At 45.7% G+C, this 24261-nt stretch overlaps 1 protein-coding gene across 4 annotated transcripts in view; it reads left to right on the plus strand.

Moving 5' to 3' along the window:
• Window positions 1–16414, plus strand: part of LIFR (LIF receptor subunit alpha) — a 77111-nt gene extending 60697 nt beyond the window's left edge. For all 4 annotated transcript variants that reach the window (XM_045999286.1, XM_045999289.1, XM_045999288.1 and 1 more), the window contains exons 15-20: window positions 933–1034; window positions 1599–1766; window positions 5419–5580; window positions 6904–6997; window positions 8811–8889; window positions 9256–16414. In XM_045999286.1, the coding sequence (XP_045855242.1) occupies window positions 933–1034; window positions 1599–1766; window positions 5419–5580; window positions 6904–6997; window positions 8811–8889; window positions 9256–9879 (1229 nt within the window). In that variant the 3' untranslated portion in view covers window positions 9880–16414. The remainder of the gene's footprint in view (window positions 1–932; window positions 1035–1598; window positions 1767–5418; window positions 5581–6903; window positions 6998–8810; window positions 8890–9255) is intronic.
• Window positions 16415–24261: the final 7847 nt, after the last annotated feature.

The following is a 24261-nucleotide window of genomic DNA, read 5'->3' on the forward strand; positions in this document are numbered from 1 at the left end:
CTTCTCTTGCATGTCTTGTGACGTTAACTCAAGGGCACTAAATAGCGATGCTGTATAGAGAAACGGACTCTATGGGCCGGCATACTTGAAGCAGCAAGGTGGAGTGGAAATGTTAGTATCTGCTTTCCAGAGCAAGGGGAGAGAGATCACACTGGCTAGGGCAGGATGGGCTTTCCAGAGGCTTGACCTGGACCTGGAGTTGGCTAGTAAACTGACCCCTGGCCCAAATTTGGGAAGACGTCACCGTTGCTTGGTCTTTTTTTTTTTTTTAATTCTAATTTATTTATTTATTTTTTCAGCGTAACAGTATTCATTGTTTTTGCACCACACCCAGTGCTCCATGCAATGCGTGCCCTCCCTATTACCCACCACCTGGTTCCCCCAACCTCCCACCCCTGCCCCTTCAAAACCCTCAGGTGGTTTTTCAGAGTCCATAGTCTCTCATGGTTCGCCTCCTCTTCCAATTTCCCTCAACTTCCTTCTCCTCTCCATCTCCCAATGTCCTCCATGTCATTTGTTATGCTCCACAAATAAGTGAAACCATATGATACTTGACTCTCTGTGCTTGACTTATTTCACTCAGCATAATCACTTCCAGTCCCGTCCATGTTGCTACAAAAGTTGGGTATTCCCGTTGCTTGGTCTTAAAAGAACAAAATGAAAGCCCTGTTCACTGTTTTCTCCCTTCAAGGTCATGATATGTTACACTATTCATTACAACAGAAGTGAATTTGTTTAATTTTTCTTTAGTCATCTTTCACTCTGAATATTTATCAGTTTTGAAAAAAATGGATTTTTTTTAATGATAAGAAAACAGCTATTTAAAATTAGCTTTGGAAATTTCAGAATAAGTGAAAATAGGTTTGCTATTTCTAAAATAGATGTTCATAGTAATATGTACTTAACGAAAGTTAATTGTCTCCATCCTGTAGATCAGTTTCAACCTGGTGTAAGATACAATTTTTTTCTGTATGGGTGCAGAAATCAAGGATATCAGTTACTACGTTCTATAATTGGATATATAGAAGAACTGGGTAAGTTAAATGGGTAAGTTTTCTTAGAGTCCAAGGTAACATGAGAAATTAGAAATAAATAGCAATTGCAAGATTGAATTCTAAAAACAAATTGAGATGTTTAAGGAAGGAAGAATAATTTGTATGATAAATTGAAAATTGTGATTACTTAATCTTCATTTCATTAATGTTTTTATTTCACAGTTCTACTGTTGTCATTGAGAAATGAAATCTCAATTTTGATGTCAGAGAGACTTAATTTGCACTTAAACATGTTTAATTAAACCATTAACTTTAAGCCTGTGTACAGAGGGGGAACACAGTTCTCTTTGCATAGCTGCTCCCGGGTTTTGCCAGGGAGCCCCCTCTCCCTCAGCTGCCCGGCGTGTGCGTTGTGAGAAACCCCCTTGTGTCTCCGGTCAGTAGTGCACTAGCTTCACGTATCTCTGAAAGTGGGACTTCGTAGAGAATAAAGTTCTAATTTCAGATTCAGTTATTCTTGAGGATAGAAATCTCATCCCATGTTGCGGTCTTCCTCTGTGTCCGTCAACTCTCCTCTAGCCGCGGACGTTTTTCTCTTTACAGCCCCGATTGTCGCGCCAAATTTCACGGTTGAGGATACGTCTGCAGATTCGATACTAGTAAAATGGGAAGATATTCCCGTGGAAGAGCTGAGAGGCTTTTTAAGAGGATATTTATTTTACTTTGAAAAAGGAGAGAGAGACACATCTAAAATCAGGAGTTTGGAATCCGGTAAGTCACTTAACTACAGCGGGAATATTTCCTAGAAGTTCTCTTTAACCACAAAAAATAAAAAAATAAATTAAAAACCAAGGAAAGAGAAAGAAGTGCTGCTGAGTAATACTGGTTTCCAAAACTGACAAAGAGATAAAGGAAAATGGATGAATATGAGAATTTCAGGATTTTAGTATGTGATAAATGACATGTACCATTTTTCATTTCAATTATTCTGCAGACTTTGATTATAAACCCCGTAGGACAGAGATCATCTCTCAGCAATCTTGTATCATGTATAACAAACATAGCTTCTTACCTAGGTTATTTAAAATTTATTTTTAAAGTCTTCCTGTAATTCTAATAATGGAGGAGAAAAGTTCAGGAACCCAGAGAAGGGCTCCAGAGCCTCTGCTGTTATCTGACAGAGAGCCGTCCGCATGGTTAGTCGTGGCCTTGGTGAGCTGGCAGGCTTCATTGACTGGGGACAAGAGCTCCATTAGATCTTTAAAGGTACAGTCAGTCCTTGACAGTTGGTAAGCAGATGTCCAGAGACCATAGAGAATTATCCAATTTACAAATACAGAAATGTTTATGCAGACTTCTAGCTTCTCCCTAAATTACATTTCTGTTGGGAGTCGGATGTTTCCTCTTCATAGCCACATAACACAAGGCTATCATCTTTTCAGTTTGAGAGCTCTCATTTCCCTTAATGACCTCTCCGCAGAAGAAAAGCACTTCAGTTATTTAATGCCCGTCCGACAAGTCGAGGACAGCAGTGCTGCATGGCGGTGCTGCCGGGGCATCAGCTAAGGCACTTCCCAGAGCAGCTGTGCACCGTCCCCTCACCACTACGGTCTGTGTTTCCAGAACCTTTGCAGTTGCCTGTGAATGAGAAAAACCCCACATAGAAAGTTCTACAAATACCTAGAGTCGGGTGAAATTTTTCTCAAATGTTCAGAAATTTTACGCTGTACCCATTAAAATTCTAGCACCTAGACTTCCATTTAGACATGGAGGATTGGCCACTGAAGTTGAAGAGGAAAAGAAAAAGCATAAAGCCAGAAAAACAGAGACAGGCAAGAGTACACCAAATTTGGACATTTTCGGGCTGATGGGAATAGGACAGATCACCTGGAGGATGGAGGATGGTGAAATCCAGGTGGACGTTCAGGCTTTGGCGAGAAATAATTTGACTCATCCTGTGGGTCGGGATTGGTTAGGATGGATAGGAGCTGAACAGTGAGGGCTGACTGAAAGTCTGTAAGGAGCAGTGAGAACCCCCAAAGCTGTACGCCGACTTCATTCAGCTAACGTAAGTGCCTGTTCCCCTGCCCGAAGATGAGGGCTTTATTCTTTGGAGAAACACCAGAGAACCTCCAGAGAGAGGGACATCCTAGTGAATAGTGTGACCTTTCCTGTTCCTCCTTCCCCTAATAGGAAGCTAATAGGACATCTTCAGCTAGGCCTATTTTCCTGGACGAGATAAGAGGATCTTTCTTTGGAAAAAGGAAATGGTTCCTGGGGCAAGACACAAAAGTTGCTGGTATTGGGGGCTGTCCCAGTGAAAGGCCAGAAATTGACCTGGTCCTTCCCCACCAGTGATAACTGAAGCCCACCAACCAGTAAGCTCGACCCATTCACAGTGACCTTCCAGGGGCTCTCTCTAACTGTGACTAGCAGCCAGGGATAACCAGATCATTGACAAAAGATTCATGGGGACAGAAACCAGAAGAAATTAGAGAAAACAGATTCAGAGTAGGGAAACAGAATTTTAAAACAAAAAACACAACTGTCCTCGCGTAGTTGAGATACCCTCCCTGTATTTATTGAAAGGACCTGGTGTTATTAAAAAAGAATGGTCAGAAGATAGGTAAGAACTCATCAAGATTATAAATGTAAGCAAGGAAAATTTTAAAGAACTAAATAGTAGCGAAATTACATGGGAGATAGAGAAATTCTTCCCCAATTAGACGAATGCAGAGGAGAAAACTTGGAGTAAAACGATGAGGAAGTTGGAGCACGCAGAGACATGTGCTGTCGTGCTTTATAGGAGTTCTGTCGGGGGTGAGGGGCGCAATAGAGGAAATGACCAAAGAGCACAAGAACATTTCCCAGAACTGATAAAAGCACTCAGTAAGTACACAGTAAGATAGATAGAAAAAAAATATACACCAAAAAAGAAATCTTCACCAGGGTAGGTTGTTAGAATTTCCCAAGCACCTGATGCAAGTCCTAGAAACAGAGAAGACTGACTCAGGTGCGAGGCCTCAGGAATGAAAGTGGTCTTGGATTCCTCAGTAGCACGGCAGATGCTGGAAGATAGCACAGCTGGGTCTCCAAGGTACTAAGTGCAAATTTCTTGCAACCTTGAAGTCTGTACTCTTTCAGTGGCAGCCAGTGTGAGAGCAGAGGGAAGGCATCTTCAGACCCATAGAGCTGCAAATACTTCCCTCCCCATGTCCCCTTCTCAGGCAGTGGTTCTAGAACAGTGGGCCAGCCTGAGGAAGCAAGTGGGACAAGGTGGTCCAGGAGGGCGGGGGCTGGAAAGGCCTGGGTCTGGAGCGGATACACTGGGAAGGGGGCCGTGGTTGGGGGGGGATGTGGAGAGGGGGGCCTAAGCAGGGGTGGGGCAGCCAGTCATGGCTCTGGGATTTTGTTGTGTTGGACCATGTGGAAAATCACATTGAATATTCACAGGAGGGTGTGGGAGGAATTAGGAATTGGTACATTAAGCAAATGAAAAAACATTAAAACAACAGAAAAGTAAGGGAAACATGAGCAGACCAAGTAATTTGTCCAGCAGGAATCCCTACTAACACGATCGCAGTAGTGTAAACGGTGAATTTCCCAAACGTTGTGTGTGTGGATGATGTGGGATAGGAGGGAGACAGAGTGCTGAGAACCCCCCAGCTTCACCTTTGTAGGACATGGCGTACATAATGTCTACATGTCTTAAAGTGCCGCCAGCGTGATTTTATTTCAAAATACAGAAGTAAATATCCAAAGAAACAGGTGACATGGTTTGGCAGGGAAGGTGAGAGCAGAAAACTGCTGCGTTTTGTTGTTACCATTTAGTACTGTTCAGTTTTTCAAACTAGTCATCCATTACTTTGATTAAAACTTTAAAACAGTCGTTTAAGCAATTGTTCATCCTTCTTCTGAAATGATCCTGTGAATATTCAAGGCTTCCTGGCTAGCGGCTCACGCGAGAACTCTGTGCTGCCTGGAGTGAGCATGGTAGCAAGGGGCTCTGGCACTTCTCGGTGGGGTGGCCCGATGCACAGGGACCCTGCCCCAACAGGTGGAGGTATGCTTTCCTGCTCTGAGGAAGAGAAGGGACTTCTGTTGATTACCTGCCATATGCCAGGATTATTCTAGAGAATGTATGACACCTTCTCACAGTCTTGGGAGGTGGATCGTGATCGTTATTTCATGAATTAGAGAAATTCCAGTTTGGGATAATTTCAATACTAGGTCTGGACCACATGGCTGCTAACAGCAGAGGGAGAACTTGAACTCGGGTCTGGCTGACTCCTCAGGCGCTGGCCTCAAGGGCAGCCAGCAACCACTCACTCGAGACAGAGGTGTGGGTAGAACAGGTATGAATAGCTAGGTGTTTAAAAAATGGTATAGAGATCAGTAGTAATAACCTTCCCTTTGAAAATAGGTCGGTCCGACATAAAGATTAAGAACATTACTGACCTATCCCAGAAGACACTGAGAATTGCTGATCTTCAGGGTAAAACAAGTTACCATCTGGTCCTGCGAGCCTACACAGATGGTGGCATGGGCCCAGAGAAGAGCATGTTTGTGGTGACGAAGGAAAATTGTAAGTTAATGATTGCTGTTGCGGTGCTTTCTCTACCTAAATGCATAATTTTTTAGCAAGTTTTGTTCATGTAGGAACCCCCTTTTTTAAAATTGCATATATTGTTGCTTGTTTATCATGGGTAGCCAGCACTGTTCAAAGGCCACAGGGTGACTTCATATTTATTCTTGTCAGTTATTTGAAGCTCTTTTCCTAAGAGTACTTAAGAAATTAATGTATGAAGGATACATCTCAAGTCTGGAGTTCAAAATTCGTGTTGAATCTATATAAAGCTGACCCACTTTAACATATTTTTTTTTTTTTTTTAGATTTTATTTATTTATTTGACAGATAGAGATCACAAGTAGGCAGAGAGGCAGCCAGAGAGAGAGAGAGGAGGAAGCAGGCTCCCCGCTAAGCAGAGAGCCCGACGTGGGGCTCGATCCCAAGACCCTGGGATCATGACCCGAGCCAAAGGCCGAGGCTTTAACCCACCGAGCCACCCAGGCGCCCCTTTAACATATTTTTTAAAGATTGTATTTATTTGAGAGAGCACACACGTGTGTGCAAGTATGGGGAGGGGCAGGAGGAGAGGGAGAGAAAGACTCAAGCAGACTCCCCGCTGAGCTGGGAGCCCCATGCAGCGCTCGATCTCACAACCCCGAGATCATAACCTGAGTTAAAATCAAGAGTTGGACCCTCAGCTGACTGAGCCACCCGGTGTCCCCCACGTTAACACCTTCTTGCCCTATTCCATATGTGATTTTCAACATACCAAGGGAAGAACTAAAGAAATACCCCTTTAAAAAACTGTAAACCCCAGCATTCACCAATTTGAGATGGAGAGTAGGGAAGATGGGCTTGACCGTCTGCAGGGAAGAGCTTGAGTTGGATGTTGGCATCTTCTCTAGCCTGGAATTGGAGTTCACACATTCTTAAATAAAGCACCATGAGGACATAGTTCTCAGCCAGGGGCCATTTGCCTCCTGTGGGATACTTGGTGGCATCTAGTGACAGGATTGGATCTCAGCTGTGGGGTGCTATACTGGGATCTGGGGGTAGAAACCCAGGGGTGCTGCTAAGTTCCCTGTAGTGCACACAGTAGCCCCACAGTGAAGAAGGATCCAGCCTCGTGTCAGCAGCACTCAGTCCTCTTCTAAAGAATTTACGTATTAGTGTAAAAATTACTAAAATGCTTGAAGGTTATATTTTAATAATTTTTTGGTGTCCCTGGATCAGGTAGGATTTTTTTTCTTTAATCTATCAACTTAAGTATAATACGAATGTCTTCTATACGTCCTGCTTAAAGTGGTTATTTGAATATATCCAATATTCTTTTTTCAGCTGTGGGGTTAATAATCGCCATTCTCATCCCAGTGGCCGTGGCCGTCATCGTGGGAGTGGTCACGAGTATCCTTTGCTATCGGAAACGAGAATGGTAAGTGTACCTGCATTTCTGCTTGCTGTTGTTTCTGAAGAGCATGATAATTCAGTTCATGTGTTAAGAAATAAGTACTTGGTTGAAACTGGTTAGTAAAAAATGTTGCTTTAGTCTGAATTAATACTGGATTTAATATTAAGCAAGAATTACTGAAAGGTTTTTAAAGTAATAATATAAAAGGTAAACTTCCTCTTAACTGTATTTACTAATGATTTGAAGTAATAGATGCACTAAAAATTTGTATAGGTGTAGATATGGCAATAGCTATATGCAGGATTAATGATTAGATCATACTTGTCCTGGTGACCTATTTAGAAAAGACTGTCATTTACTCATATATTTGGCAGATATGAATGCCTCCTCCCACGTGAAGAGTGATAACAGTGGGGAACTAAACAAGCGTGGTCCTTACAGACTTAGAGCACAGTGGGGAAAGGGAGACCTCAAACCCATAATCATCCAGTAACACATGCTTATAAAGTACGTGTGTACTCGGAAGGTCACGGGGTACCACGAGGGGAATAACGGGGCAACCATGTCACTGGAGGTGGTCAGCCACGACTTCCCAAGGGGAGTTCCATCTGAGCAGAGTCCCACAGGGTAAGGAGAAGAGAAGAGTGTGCCGGGAGGAGAGAATAATCCTGTGAGGGCCCAGAAACCGGAAAGAACTTGGTGATCCGGAGGCAGTGAGAAGAACTGGGTGTCTGAGTGAAGCGAGAGAGGCAGGAGGGGAGTGGGAGGGGAGAGGTGAGAGGAGGTGAGCGGGGACTCAGGGTCAGCTGGCAGGAGGCATACTGGGCGGGGCTTGGGGCAGATGGCTGTATTGATGCATAGACGGCCCTCACTGGTACTAAAAATGCCATCCTTGGGGCGCCTGGGTGGCTCAGTGGGTTAAAGCCTCTGCCTTTGGCTCGGGTTGTGATCTCAGGGTCCTGGGATCTAGCCCTGCATCAGGCTCTCTGCTCAGCAGGGAGCCTGCTTCCTCCTCTCGCTCTGGCTGCCTCTCTGCCTGCTTGTGTTCTCTGTCTGTCAAATAAATAAATAAAATATTTTTTTAAAATGCCATCCTTTATGATAAAGGAATGTGTTCTAGTAATCCTGGCTTACAGGTTAACATAGTAATAGTTTAGAGCTGTATAGAATACTGTGTTGTGGTGACCATACTCTCATTACCAAAAATCACATTTTAAAAACGATTTGCATACAAAAGATAAAATGAGAGTTTAGAAGCCAGGGCGCATTTTTAGATTAACAAAATTCTGTTTTGTTTTTTTTTCCGCGGGAATGTCAAATACCAGACTTTTTAACAGGTATACATGTGACACAGCTCCAAGCCAGTCTCCTTTTTGTTTGCATTTCATTTTTGGTCATGATGAGTAGCCTTTTCCCCCCAGAGTGCAGACCTTGTTAGGGAACGTGGGGTACTGCCTCGTGCAGATATGCCCCCCAACAACCAGACAGTAGTGATCCCACTCGCACTGTGGACATTGAGTCTGACAGGCGGTGCCTGTGTTGTACTTTTGACCTGAGAGCACAGTCACCATTTGAATCCTTTGCTTTTCCACTTTCATAAGCTCCGTAAGATACTGTAGTTCTAGAAACAGAAGTACTGCTTGTAGTTTTCAGACAGGAGCCTCGGAGCGCGCTGCATGGAGAGCCTCGTGAGTGCGCGCACCTTTGATCCGGCCTCGCTGTCTCAGATGTTCACTGAGGCGTCCTGTGAAATGTCAAAATAAGCCCAGGGGTTTGCTAACTTCCTTGTGTCTGATAATCCTAATTGTTAAATGTACTTAATCATCTTTATTTAAAGGATCAAAGAAACCTTCTACCCTGATATTCCAAATCCAGAGAATTGTAAAGCTCTGCAGTTTCAGAAGAGTGTCTGTGAGGTAATCCTTTCTTTTCTAACATTTATTTGTCAGTACGGGCTGCTTTTTTTAGTCTTTTGTGAGACATTCGTAACATGCAGGTACGCACCCAGCAGAAAATGTGTTGAGCAGAGGGCGTCTTGGACATCTGCTGAACTTCTGTGCTGATGCATGTTAACGTGTGTTTTTGCCACTGCTATGAATAGCCGGGAACATATTGATATGTAAAACAGTACCTTTGTTCTCGTGTGCAGTACAGAACAGCAGAGACACATTTCCCTAAGTAGCCATGAGGAACATGCCCGAGATAATGCCCCTTTTTGTAGGAAGGGCACTGCAGCAGCTTCTCGTGCCCCTTTTAATCATTGCTTTATCATTTATTTCTAGGGAAACAGTGCTCTCAAAACATTGGAAATGAATCCTTGTACCCCAAATAATGTTGAGGTTCTGGAAACTCGATCAATGGTTCCGAAAATAGAAGACACAGAAATAATCTCTCCGGTAGCCGAGCGGCGGGAGGAGAGCTGTGATGCAGATGCCGAGAACCACGTGGTCGTGTCCTACTGCCCCCCTGTCATTGAGGAGGAAACGGCGCCGCCAGGCGCGGAGGAGGCCGGAGGGACATCTCAGGTCGTGTACATCGATATCCAGTCTATGTACCAGCCTCAAGCGAAACCGGAGGAAGAACAAGACAGTGACCCTGTGGGGGGCGCCGGCTACAAGCCCCAGATGCACCTGCTGGTCCCTGCTACTGGGGAAGACCTTGGCGCAGAGGACGACTTAGATAAAACTGCCGGTTACAGACCTCAGGCAAATGTCAATACTTGGAACTTAGTGTCTCCAGACTCTCCCAGGTCCACAGATAGCACCAGTGAAATGGTCTCTTTCGGAAGCCCTTGCTCCATTAACTCCCGGCAGTTTTTGATCCCTCCTAAAGACGAAGACTCCCCAAAATCGAACGGGGGAGGGTGGTCCTTCACAAACTTTTTTCAGAACAAACCCAACGACTAACAGCGTCACCGTGTCACTTCAGTCTGCCATCTCAGTAAGCTCTCTGTTCCGGCGCTCCCGGGCCAGCACTGGGCATCTTGGAGGGATCCTGTGAAGTACTGTTGGTGAGGGGGACCTTCCTGCACGCAAGTCACACTCCAAGTGTCCCTGTGCTTTCAGTGTAGTCTCACAGCCCAAGCAGAGTCACTCAGAGATTCGGTCCATGCAGCTCAAGTCTTGGAGCAATCCGTGATCGGAACCAGAGAGTTCCCACGTGCTCTCCCTTCAGGAAGCACTTCCCAGCGGATACTGTCCGGTCCGCACACGCAGAGCAAGTCCCCAGCCGCGTGTTCTGTTCTGTTAGTGGTTTTCTCATACGGATACTGTGGAACTGCAAGCCGATTCACAGGCACGGGAGAAAGACGTCAGAGTACCAGATGATGTTTATTTGCCTGACACTTGCTCCATTCTAGATGAAAACCAAGCACAGATTTCAGAACTTCCAACATGAGTCTCCTCTGTCCACAGCATTTATAAAAAATTAATATAATTTCTGATGTAGTGACCGCTATGTAGTGTTTTGTTTGATACAAAGTATGCTGATTTCTGTGCCTACTGTATAATGGTTTTCAGACAGTTTTCTCAGGGGTACAAACTTTGAAAATGAGCATGACACTGACCAGCCCAAATTACGATCATGTTGTCTTTGCTTTGGGAGGTTTTGCAAACCTTTTCCTTACCTTGTAGCTTGCATGCAAATTTCCTTTATTGCATTTGGTTGCACTGACATTTAAGACCGAAATTTCTAAGCCTGGAGGCCTGAGTTTTTTTTTAAATCTGGTTTTCTTATGACACAGTGTCCGTGTTACAGGAGCAAATCCAGCATTAGTGAGAAACATAGAATTGCAGTGATTGTTTGAGGGGACGCCTGTGTAGACGCTCGCTGCATTAGCTGTCTGTACTGTACGGTCCCGACTAGCTTCAGCGCCTCCCCAGGACACCGGGCAGTGGTGACCTTTGACACCTCGTAGCAAAGGTTCCTTCTGATCAGGCATTTTGGCAGTTTCGCTTTTGAAGTGATCATCAGTCTAGACTGTTTAAACCCAGTCTTCAAATTTTTAAGTCTAAAACTTAGAAGGTGATGCCTCCTCCAGGAACAGTTCCTCAAGGGCTATGGTGTACGGACTGTGGCCAGGTCCGTTTGAATCAGCGGGTGTACCCGTGTCAGCTTTGTGAGCTGTCTGTGACCATGTGTCTTCACAGCCGCCTCTGCCTGTCCTTGATTTTCCTAAGTGATGTCTAGAATGAACGTGGTTTTTGGACAAGCAGAATGAAAAACTAAACAGTGTATCTTAGACATTTTCCCTGCCCCTAGGGGTATTTTATCTTGTGGAAGTTAAGGCAGAGTACCAGAAAATTTGAAATACCTGAATACAGCAAGATATGCTTGTTTTGTTTTGTTTCTTTTTTTAATCCTCTGAGGTTCTGTGATGATAATGGATTGGTTATCCTTTTGTTCTAGGTCCTCACGTTTCTTTACAAAAACCACGTCATGGAAAAAAGCCACAAGGCGACAAGGGCCAAAATCCATTTGGGTACTCTCTGAATCCTGATTTTAATTGCTAGAATTCACCTAAATTCTTGAGCTTCATGATATATGGACACGTGGAATGAAGTAGAAACTGAACTAATTATGTTCACATTTGGTAGAGGTTAAAACCATGTAATGGCTCCTAGAGATTTTCAGCAATGAAAAACATCTCAAACCAGATCCGTCCCTGACAGTTTGCTGCTCTCCTTTTTCCTCTCGGGCTTCTGTCCCCAGCCTGCACCCCAGGTGCTCAGACCTGGGGTTCCCTGCATTCCTGCTGAAGCTTGTCATTTCTATCCCTTCCTGCCCCAGGCTCCTGCCTCGTTCCCCCCTTGAAACCAGTGGATCCCCTACTTCTTGAGGATAAGTGTTGGCTAAAGTAGAAGTTGGTGGGTCTGAGAATGGGAAGGGTCTAGAAGAAAGTATTGGACCTCTGTCATTAGTATATATTGCATTGCAGCTGTGGCCCTCCGGTTCCGGTGCCCTTCCTAACCTATAGAATGACTCATTTATTTGGCTTACAGTGAATATCACTTTTCTCTCCAAGACTCAGAGTCTCTCCTGCATGAGAAAGGGTCAGAGCGCTGCTCACCTCTCCCCTGCCCCTGGAGTTTGTACACAGTGATCCTCACTTGGTGAATGGGAAGCACAACAACACTGTTAGTCTGGGCAAGCTCCTTTTCACTTGCTCTATACCTAGAAATACGTGGTTTAGGGCTGAGGCCAAAGCAGGTTGCGTGTCCTTCCCCACTGAATTGAAGACAGCTAGACCCACTGTGCAAATCCAAAGTCATTACCTCCCTTCCCACCCCTCCCCTACCCTACCTGGGCATGTGGGGGCGGCCTCAACACAGGGAGAGAAGACACTGCCCTTTGTCACACATGCAGTTGTTGGAGGCACTGGAGACCCTGGGTAAATGTGCAGTTGGTCAACGCCAGGACCGTGCTTGGGTGTGAAAAGCAGTCGTAGTTGGTCATGCTCTGTCCAGTCATTTTAGCTTCTTGGCCGGGGGGAGGGGAAACGAAAGGCTAGTTGGAAAGGGAGGTTAGATGTGTTCCCTTCAGCCCTTCCTGACTGGCAGAGTAATGGGGAGATGCCCCTTTCCTCAACTAAAGCCTAGTCATTGGTTAGAAAGCTCTAAGTATCTGAACTCATCTATGCCTCACCGTGTCTGTTGAATAGTAGTCCGTCTCAGGACACGTTTTCCTGTCTCGGATAAGCCAGTTCACTTACAAACCGGTTTCAGATCAAGCTTCCCTTGTGGGAAATGGAGATTCTGGTGGTGATTATGGCTGCACTTCTCTTGTGAGTGGCCCTCCTAGACAAACAGTACTATAAAAATACTCTTAGAAGACTTAGCTAGAATTCTGACGTTAGGTAGAGCTTGTATGTTGTGTGTGCATGGATTAGTACCCATATACAGTTGAAGTCATCTGTGTGTTGAACGACAGAAGCCTGGATTTGAGATTGTGGCCCCGGGTATCTGGATAGTTGTGTGTTTACGTGCTTCGGTGACAGAGGTGCTGTGTTCCGACAGCTTAGACCCTGAAGCAGCCATTCACGGAAAAGGTTAAGGGCGAACGGATCAGCCCTGTTTTCCATACCAGCATTACTTCATGGCTCATGGATCTGAAGGACTGCTTTTAGGACGTCTGGTACTATCGCACTGGGAAACCGTGGCCAAAGTTACATTGTTAAAACTTGAGGCAACTTGTATTCTTGTGGGAAATCATTGGTCCTGTAATTTGTCTTCATACAGTCCATGTATAAAGAACATGACAGCCCTCTGCATTTGAATAATCAGATGTAGGTTAGTGAAGGAGACTAGGGAATATTTTCTTTCAAAAGGAATTTGAAGTCAGTTTTATAGTATTTTTTAAATTAAAGTACTCCCTAACATATCAAAATGCAGATGTTATCTCAGATTTTTTTGACTGCTCAGGCACATAATCTGATAAGGCTCATTTTTCTGTTTTCAACCCTTTAAAATTTGCATACCTTTTATAAAATGCCCCCTTTTTCTTGAAAGTCTAATATTAGGCATCCCAGAAGTCAAATGTGAGATCATTAGCTAATTCCAAAGACAGCTAGGTACATGGTGGAAATTCAGTGAGTGAGTGTTTATTGACTGAGTCCCATTCCAGAATGTGCAGTTTTCACAAGGGGCGCTTTATACCAGCATCTAGCTTGTGTAGAGCAGAGACTATTGACTGAAAAGATTCGAATCTACTCAAGAAGTAGCTCTAGTTCGGGTGAGAACTTGGGAGAGACTCAGGCAAAAGCGTCACTAGATTGCTTACCCCTCCATCATCGTGAGGATCCATAGCGACATTTTATTTAATGTGTACAGAACTTGGGATGTGTCTGTACGAACCAGCATTGTTCTGGCAAACCAACAAGACATTGACGTGTGAGCTTAACTATAAGAACTCATACATTCGCTTGATAAACCATTTCTTCAAAGCATTTATTTTAAATTGGTATTTCCCACTGAAACAGAATCGCAAGGTTACCAACGCGCATCCTACTTTTTCAGATCCAGAAGAAAATTTTTCATAGAAGAAAATGATTTTATAAACTTACTGGAAATGCATCCTTTAGACCTTAGAGTATCATTGGAAATCGCTGGGTTTAAATTTGGTCTGTTTAGGTCTTTGTGGATTCTGTACCAAGGCTATTAATATTTAAACCTCTTACTCTGACAGGGTGTTGAAATTTTTCTTTCTTTCAATTTGTGCCTTTGTCTTAACTATTACATGGTCACGTTCATGCCAGTTATAATACGAATGAGCTATTTTTAGTGCCTGTATGGAGGATTAAGAACATTCAGTTAACTGATAGTGCAGGCTTTATTGTGTGTGGTAAAATTCCACAGGCTGTGATTTGATCTAAATATATTCAGATTCTCGTGCTCGCTTCGGCAGCACATATACTAAATATATTCAGATTCTCAAAATTACGATACTGAGTTACGACAGGTTTCTGTTATTCTTCACCATGATTAGTGCTTGTTTCTCCCTGTATTAAGAATGTTAATATTTTGGATTATAAGTGTCCAAGTTACAGAATTTACCTATGGAAGATAAATTCTAACTGTGCAACATTTTTAGGAAAATTAAAAGTAGTGTTTTAAGAGGGAAACCTCCTGCATGTCTTCATTACAGGTGCCTAGCTGAACTATAGAAACATTCAAAATCTCTCAAATAAGTAAGCTATCACTGATTAAATATTAACCAAATACAAAACAGTAATAACATATTACTTTTTGATTGCTATAACTGACTACCTTAAAAACTCAGAGATGTGATGGGGAAAATTAATATTTCACTGATAAATTAATTTGTATTACACATAGTAAACTATATTTCCTTAAGATTTCCTTTGTAATAACTAATCAGAACTTTAAAACCGCAAACAACAGACCTTATGTTGCCATTAAGCCAAAATTACTTCGTATACTTGGTTGAATGGCTTATTTAAATGTTTAGAATCTCCTTACACATTGAAAATATACGTCCTTTCAGAATTATTCCATTTTAAAAGTAGGTAATTTCAATTTCTGAACTTACTGTTCTCCTGAACATTCCATTTCAGAAAGATTTCTAGGTGGTAATACAGTTTGCATTGAAACATGAACAAGTTGATTATTATGATCAATTGCCAAAATACTGTTTAACCTAACAGTCAAATTGATCATAGAAAACAATATACTGATTTCATAATGATTTTCATTAAAAAAAAGTTTCAAATACTTGGCCCCCAATTGGATTCCAAAACTTTTTCCCATTATTTATGATACACCCTTCTATTTAATTTTTTTCTTCCGACATGTTTTGGAAAAAGGCGAATATGTTATATGAATAGTTGAAGACAGAAAACATTAAGAAACCCCTATTCAGTTTGTTGTTGGGAAAGAGTAGGTATTCTATCCTACCTTGGCATTTGTGCTTTCCTATTATTTTCTCAAAAAAGGAGCATGGCTTTTTCTTAAATACATTTCAATTTAAAATTGCTTGAAAAAGATTGGCCTGGATAGAAAGACATCCGAAATTTGAGATGGTACCACCTTACAAGTGTGTCCAAAGGTTGAAAATCATTGAAAAATACCCAGCAATCCCAAAGGGACGTGTTGCCTTCTCCTCCCACTCGCTGGTCGGCCCTAAGTCAGAGGTCGTCTTCATGTTTAGGAAATTGCCATTTTTTTACTCTCAAAATTGCATTATAGTGAATTGCTGTTTACAAAATACACATACTGTGAACAGATAGAAGTTGTTGTCTTGTATAAGGTTGTCTGTAGAATGAGTGTCTTTTTAAAGGGGTTGTTACATGTTAAATATTTTCAGTTTTTGTTTTTTTGTTTTTTTTTTAATAAATACTAGTAACTGTTTACTAACTTTTGTTTGGTCAGGTGTGTGCAAATGTAGCTGAAAGATAGGGAGAAGCTGCACATCCAGAACTGGTCCCGTTATCATTTCTTGAAATGTTACCACTAGACTTTTTTTTTTTTCCTAACCCGAATTATCGTCTGTGATGTTCTGTACCTAAAATCATGCTTATTCGTATAAGGAAACCTTTAAATACACACGTAGAGGCACCAAACTATATATTGGTGTGATTCACGGAATTTCGAGTTTAACGGAATAAAATAACTCCACTTAACAGAGACGACAACTGAAGTATTTTCCACCTTGTGAAAACTTGGGAGATTATGTTGGTGTTAGAAGGAAAAATTTGAATATTTTATATCCTCGTATAATTTCAGAATTTAGTTTCCATATCTTTTGGAGAACATGGTTATATCAAGAACATAGAATGTAAGTAACCTATTACTAAGACACCTTAAACATAAAACTAGTATGCTTGGCTGTTAACTCTAAAGATGTTACTTATGTTTGTTTTTAAAATGCATGTATTTAACAATTTTATCATAGTATTGTCATGGAAAAATAAATATATTTTCTTACAACTTACACTGACGGATTTGGGCATTACTGTTTTGTTTTTTTCTCCTGTTTTAAACACTTGAGAAAAAGTTAATACTTTTGTTAATTCCCATAAGAATTACACTAGTTTATGAAGCAGTCACACAGAGCTCTAACTTAATTTTTAATGTTTTAATACATTGGTATGCCCTTGACATAATCTTCCGTATGTTCCACTAAATCTATATTCCATGTCCCAGGGCAGTACTTAGTATAAAAATAATCAAAAAGTGGGAATCCAACATCATGAAACAAAAAATGAATACTGGTCCTAAAAGTATGGTTTTTATTTTATTTTAACTCTGAAGACAACAAACATTTCTGGAGATTCTGGGAATATAGCAAAGTCAGTTTAATTTCAAGGCACTGAATTTGGAAATACTGTCATTGGTTCAGCAAAACCTTAGTAATTTCAAAAAGTATTAAGTGATCTGAAGTAGCGTAGCATAAGGGGAGAAATGAAATCTTCAGGCCTCTGTAGCCTGTGCTTTGCCCAGAGTCACAACTAGAATATGAATGGGCTACCATTTAACCAGAAGAAACCCTAGACCAATTTAGAATTAGTTGTAACACACATGTTCATATTTAAGTCCTAGAAGAATGCATACATATGGTCTGTCCTTCGGGGAGATGTCTGTGCATAATTAGTTTCCCAGATGGTGGATTCTTGAGCCAAAATATATGAGCATCATCCACCCCAGGAACTTTGAAAAGGTCAAAGAGAGTAATGGTGTAAGTATTAGGGGAAAGAAAACCAGAACTGTGTGGATTTTTTCTTTAATGTATAGTATTCAACATCACTAAAATGCTTAGAATCTCAAGTTCTTTACAAAAGAGCCGTGTAACAATTACTTTTGAATGGCCTATAAATTTGATCCATTACCCTTCCCCTGGAGTGACTCACAGAAAAATGGAATTAAAAGTATTTATTCAGGGGCGCCTGGTGGCTTAGTGGGTTAAAGCCTCTGCCTTCGGCTCGGGTCGTGATCCCAGGGTCCTCTGATCGAGCCCCACATCAGGCTCTCTGCTCTGCGGACAGCCTGCTTCCTCCTCCCTCTCTCTCTGCCTTCCTCTCTGCCTACTTGTGATCTCTGTCAAATAAATAAACAAAAAAATCTTTAAAAAAAAAAAAGTATTCAGTGAGAACCAGCGAAGTTGACTTAACAAAGATGTCTTGAGTTGATTTGGGATTGAATTGGACTGGATCTTATCCCAGAGTGATTAGTCTTGGATTAAAGAGACAAAAACTTTTGAGGAGGATTTTGATAAAAACCCGGAAGCAAAAGCATGTTAAATTGAGTACAAGTGGAGCATAGTGAGCTGCTCGGACATCCCGCAACTCCTGAAGGTGAGAGCGAGTCTGAGGGCCCAGCTCAGATGGAAATCTGCCCCCCTCCCCCGCCTGCCCCGGGGCCCCAGCCAGCTTTCTCACCGCAGTGGAAATGTCTTCACTGCCCCTGACAGTTTTCCTGGGCTGGAGCCAGACCTGCTTCCTGTCCCCGAGGTGCTGGCGCACACCCGCACTCACCTTGTCCTGGGGCGGGTTCTGATCCCAGAGGCCACGTTGCCCAGTTACCAACAGCACACACTTTCCCAAATGGGCCTGGCCTCACAGGAGACCCCATCCGCGGCCCAGGAAAGGAAAGGAGCCACCAAGGGGAACGGAAAATTGGACTCCAGGCCATGCTCCCAACAGGTAGATGTGGGATTGTCACCTGTGCCTCTGACTTTCTGACTAGCACTTTAAAGGTGTAAATACCTTAAACTTGGTTTGGATGCCCCTGAGGTCACAGCCCCCGGTTACCCAGAGGGGTGTTACATGGCAAGAGGCCTACTGAGACCTGTTCCCCCTTGCTTAAATGCAGGACGCGACCTCTCTTCAGCGGGGTAACCTTTCTCCATCCTCACGTCTCAGGCTGAGCATGGCTGGCACAGAGAAGTCTCTTCCCGTGTCTCAGCACCCCCATCTCTCCGCGCACCCCATTTCTTTGCAGCCCCCACCCCTCCAAGCACTGAGCACAATTCTGATGCTTTCTCTGGTGCAGAAATGGAGGGGCGTCTTGGTGTCGCTGTATCCGTAGAGCTCGGCATAGTGCCAACCACAGGACAAGGGCTTGGTATGTATCTTCAAAAAACTGGACCTTGAAAAGCCAATACATGGCTTAATGTGTCTCCTGGATAGAAGAACTATGTCATTGAACAGAGAGGTGATCTGCCTGGGGTCTGGTCTCCAGCCGTGGAAAGACCAGGGATCCCCTGCACCGGTGTGCCTCAGACAAGGAACGGAGCCCCCGGGAGACCTCGCTCACCCAAGGCGCTCCAGTCTTTGTTGCCTGCCCTCACCCTTTGCTCTCCTTCACAGACACTTGCCTTCATCCTCCTGTCTCTCTGACAGCCGCAGATAAAGGACAAATAGGCTTTATGGAGGCGACCGCAGGTGACAGCCCTCCTCCTACCCACCGTTATCCCAGGGGATAACAACATCTCTTCACATCCCAAACTTTCTTCTCTCAGGTCAGGTAGCCCCCACAGCGCTGACGGAGGGGCGCGGCCACGTGGCCCGACAGAGGTTCTGTCCACAGGCAAAAGTACACATTCTGAGTCAGAGGAGGACCAGTCTCCCAAACGAAGAGGGGTGATAGCAAAACAATATTCACTATAGGCTCGCTCAAGAAAAGCTAGAAAATAAAAGGAAAAAAAGCAGTTTTCTTATACAGCTTTAGCTATTTTTAACACTTTTCCTTTTACCCTTATAGACAATTTTTCTCTGTGAATGTGTCTAAATATTTACACATTTCCATAGTATGTGTGCACATATATGAGGGTTATGCTGTATATTCTGTTTTCAAGCCTTGAAAATCTTTTCATGTCCATATTTATATGGCATTGTTCTTTTCTGGATCTATAACACTCTGAGTATGGATAGGTTATTTAAATTTCCTATTCTTTATTCTTCATGGAATTCCTTCGTTTATTCGTTTATAAAACCACTGATACTTGTCATTACACAGTGGATGACTTTGAAAGCCAGGCAAAGATGTTTGGCATTGATTTGGTTGGGACTAAAACCCCAGCACTCAAGCTTGGCGCCAGGAGCCACTGGCACACTCTACTCAAGCACCCCCTTGAGCACGCAACTTCTCTGTGCCATAAAACGTGGTCTTTTCCTACCAACTGACTAACGAAGACCCCAGCCTAATGCAGAGTTCTGCTGCTCACATGTTACTTCCTCTGAGATGATGGGGTGGCCAGCAAGCTCAGAGTGGGGACCGCTCAGGGCTAACGTTTGGTGGTCACTGGAAAAGGCAGCTGCCTGGCTCAGGTTCCCCTGGTCCTCAGGGCACCCACGCCAACCGCCGAACTCCATCCTGAGCCCTTAGTCATTGGGATCTTTGCACCCAGGGGAAACAGGACTTTCAGGAACTGTCATACGGATTTTGAAATATTCTTAGGCTCTCTGGGAATAGAAGTCCCTTTATCCTAGGAGTCTTTGACTCCTAGAGTGGGGACATAGCAGATAGTGGCACATTCTTTAACAAGAGACACACGACATGAAGACTGTCTTAGGTGAACAGATCTAGTTTCCGGGGCAGTTCTGTGTGGAGGCCCATGGCGGGCACGGAGTGTGAATGAGCCATAATAGGCAGAATTCCAAGATGGTCCTCAGGATTCCCAGCGCCGGCTGCACAGTCCTGCCACCTTCCTATTGCCTGGAGTCTGACCCGACCCAAGTGAAGGAGACAAGACATGGTGCCCATGATTAGGTTACTCATTAATTGACTTGCTTTATAAAAAGGAGGATTATCTGGGGTGGGCCTGACCTAATCAGCAGGTCTCGCAGGAGGGACTGGGTCTTGCAGAAAGAGAGTCTCCTGCGGGCTTTGAAGGGGCAGGTGGCCCATGAGCCTGTCAGACGAGACCACAGCCCTGGCCAACACCTGGATTTCAGGAGCCGAGTCTTATCTATCCTTCATCCTCTCCACCACGTCTCCTCCAGGGGTCGGTTCCCACACAGCGAATCCTCAGGAAATGTTCACAAAGCGGATGTGTGCTGGCACATGTCTGGGGGCGGGGGGCACTAACGCAGTTTGTGAGGACCCAGATCACTCTGCCTCCTTCCATTCTGATAGCCCCAACGGCCCTGCACAAACCCAAGGGCTCCAGGCTGCCAGACTAGAGGCAGTCATGTCATCGTGAATGAGACCCCAGCACTTGGCAAATCATTTGAGCTCCCCAGCCCTGTTTGGGGACTAGATGGGACCGTCAGTCAGCTTCCTTCATTCGAGAGGTTGTACATGTGTGGCCTGAGCAACCAGGGGGCCCATTTTCTGCTCCGACGGTCCCTCCTGTCACACCCACGCTCCCCCAGCTGCCCTGTGAGCTGAAGTCCAGTGGGAACACAGGATATCTGCAGCCAGGGCCCAGGTCCCCTCCACACTCTCTCGGTCTGACAGCTCCCTCCCCTGGCCTCTACCTTCCTGAAGCCCATTTTCTGATAGGGCTTTCTGCAGCTCAGCCCGTGGCCTGGTGCCTAATACTTTTTTGCTAAATGAGGCTATTTGAGCACATTTCTTGAGCTCCCCTGACCATCCTTCTCAGAGACATTCCAATCCAAGTCGTCTTTTAGCTAATTCAGAGCTGCAGTCCCATCACCAGGCTGTCCCAGGAGGCTGTAGCCCCGGGCTGGGCCCTTGCTTGGAGGTGGGCAGCTGGGACACCGGGGGAGGTCATACTGCGTGCTAAAAATTTCTGTGTCTTTGTAAACCACTTGGATCTTAAATAGGTCAGTGAGACAAAGACAGATAGAAAGCAGCCACCTCATACCAAAGACTGAGACACAGTGTTCCTCTCACATCCTTCCAGGAAAAGACAAGTGTTCTGGGAGCCACGCACTTTCTAGGACCAAAGAAGTCTCCACAAGGGCAGGCAGGAAGAGGAGGAGTGGTGGGGAGTGTTTCCTGCTGCCTGCCTTGTGCTCTCAGTTCTTAGCTTGGCCAGGACTAGGCCAGGGCCCAGGGGAGCACACTGCTGCTTGGAAATACTTCGCAACAACTCCCCTGAGTTTGGGAGGTTATTTGTGGAGGGGAAGGCGAAGGAGAGAAGGGAAAACACTTCAAACCCAGACCTCATCGCATACCGTGGGTCCCCGAATCCCACTCAGACCGAATGGCTCTGGTTTCTACTTCCAGAGTCCTTGAGATAAGAGAACTTTGGAAGAAGGCAGACTTGGAGCTCTGATGAGAAACTGGCAATCAGACACTTGGGTATCAGCCTCTACCCAAATCCCCTTACCCACAGGCCTGTGCTGCCCATCACAGCCAACCTGAAGAAGCCCAGAGGGCACCGAACAATCCTGGGGTCCTTGGGTCAGTCACGTCTGACTGCAGATCCAGGTCAGGGGGAGGAAAACTCCACAAGGAAGCATCATGGCTGTGTCCTCATGGTAGGACCATGGCAAGTTGCCCAGTCTTTCTGGCCAGCTTCTGTCCTCCCAAGCCGAACAAGCCGTGCCCATCAGCTCCGGCTGTCATCAGAGGAGGGCTGTCATTAAGCTTCCACGTGTGAACGTGGGGCTGGAGCGCGATGGCTGACAGGGGCTATTCCAGAAGCCGGTCCAGGCGGCCGCCTGAATACAGCCACCCGCAAGCTGGAACTTCCGGACCACAGTCTGTCACCTCCACTGAGACCCACCGGCTTCAGGGCCTGCCTTCAGACGTCGTGCTCCCCTGCCTCACTGGGCTGAGGCACGGCCCTCCTTCTTCCCTTCTCTGTCTCGTGTGTGCTGCAGAAACACCCAGCGATGAGGCCGCTGCCTGACCCACGCTCTCCATCTTGGAAATAAGCCACTCGGGAGTGGGCTGAGGCACCACACATCCCTTGTTTGGGATTCTGACCTTGATGCCGTCCCTGCCTTTGGTGAGCTCACCACACACCCAGATCAGCAAAGGGTCCCGGCTGGTGCAGGGCACACCCCGACCCCCACCTCCCGCCGCAAGGGCAGCTACCGTGTGTGTGGCTGGGCCCGAGCTGAAAGAGGCCATAAAGGGAACAGGGAGTGGCTAATGCTTTGTCCAGACCACTCTCCTAAAAGATTAATTGTCCTTCTACTTGGAGCTGGAATTCTCTGCCTTGATTTTTCCCCAGCTGCTGGGCCTCCGCAGGCTGCCCCCAGCCCTCCCCTCCCAGAAAGGAACAGCCTTCTGGGGCGGGGGTTCGGCTGTCAGAGCTGAGAGAGGTTGGGAGCTGCTCCTCCTCCCAATTCTTCTTCCTTTGGGAACTCTCAGTGCTAAAAACAAGCTTTCTGAGAACCATATTTTTCTGGGTTAAAGGTGAAAAATGCAGCATTTCCTCCAAGTGGAAAGCACTGGGCCGGCCAGCTCCGGGCACATTTCCGAGATCCTTTCCTCCCACTCAGGGAGGAGGCAGCTCGCTTGCAAGGGGGAGAAGCCGTGAGGTGGGTGGTGAGGGGAAGGCGAGGCGGGAAGTCGGAAGGAAAGCGCCGGTTCCTCTGAACCCCGGGCGGTTCGCTTCCGGCAACCTGAGGCCTGTTTGTGTTGGCGCAGGCCTGGAGGCTGGAACTGGACCGGGTCCGGAAAAGAAAAGCAGAGAAGAGGGTGGGAGAGCAGGGCAGCCATTCAGAGCGGTGGCCGACGGCCGGGGTCATCAAGCTGCCACTCATGGGCTTCTGGGACAGTGTGGGGACAAAGAAGGCCCCACAGACCTTCCTGAGAGAAATCCCGCAACCAGGCTTAGAGGAAAGGTGTGGTTGTGAAAGTCAGTTTTAATAGGAACAGCAAGAACACCCCGGTCCTCACCTCCCCTCGCCGCCAGCCATCCTTGCTTAGGGCACACGGAAGTCTGAGGGATTTTCTCAGATCCTGCCCATGGACAAAAGGTGGTTTTTAGGAACCCAGGCTTCCGGATAGCCCTCCCGGGCAGGACAGGGAGGGCATTAATCTCCGAGCTCCCTGGCTCCCTCTCCAGGGAGCCCAGGGCCCAGGCAGGTTCTTCAATATTCTCTCAACAGAGCCGCTTCCCAAAAGCTAGGGCAGAAATCCTGTCACCCTGCTAGGCCCCCCTCCCCAGAGTAAGAGCACGGCCACCAGGGACTGGGCAACAGGTAGAAGCAGGAGGCACAGGGCACACAGCAGGAGCAGCCGGAGGAGGGACGGATGCTGCCCCCTGGGCCCCACCTGGCTGGGTGGCCGCTGACTACTTCACAGGCCCCACCCACCCCCCGGAGGACCGTGGCCTGCGGGGCCACCTCCCCCTGATCACAGCACCCCTCTCAACAGCCTATGACTCGCTGTGCGGGACGATGGCCTTAACGGCCTGGATCTTGCACCCTGGCTATGCCTGGCCCTTTGCTGGGTGACCTCTTCTCCCTGCAGAGACCCAGTCTGTTTCCTCCTCTCTTCAGTCCATGGACTTCGACTGACAGGATGTGGCAGAAGGGACATGTGCAGTTCCAACAGTAGGCTGTCAAAGGCCTTACACCTTGCCTTGAGTTTCTTTGCCCTCCTCTCTAGTGACAAGGGCATGTCAGCCTATCCCTTGGGCCCACGACGAGGATAAGAGCCACAGGGAGCAGACTCAAGTCAGCTCACCGGTCCAGCCAAGGCCACCCTAAATGAGCCAATTGCTGCACACGTGAACGGGTCCAGTGGAGACCCGAAGAACCACCTGGTCAAGCCCCACAGAGATCAGCCGAGCTGCCACGCTGACCACTGGGGGCCTGTGAGCAATACATCCTTCCTGCCGTTCTGTGATGCATGGCGTGCAGGCTTCTGTGGCGGTAGATAACAGACTTAGACAGGACCCAAAGCACC

Source organism: Meles meles, chromosome 3 (assembly GCF_922984935.1).
Source record: "Meles meles chromosome 3, mMelMel3.1 paternal haplotype, whole genome shotgun sequence".
NCBI classification, from domain to species: Eukaryota; Metazoa; Chordata; class Mammalia; order Carnivora; family Mustelidae; genus Meles; species Meles meles.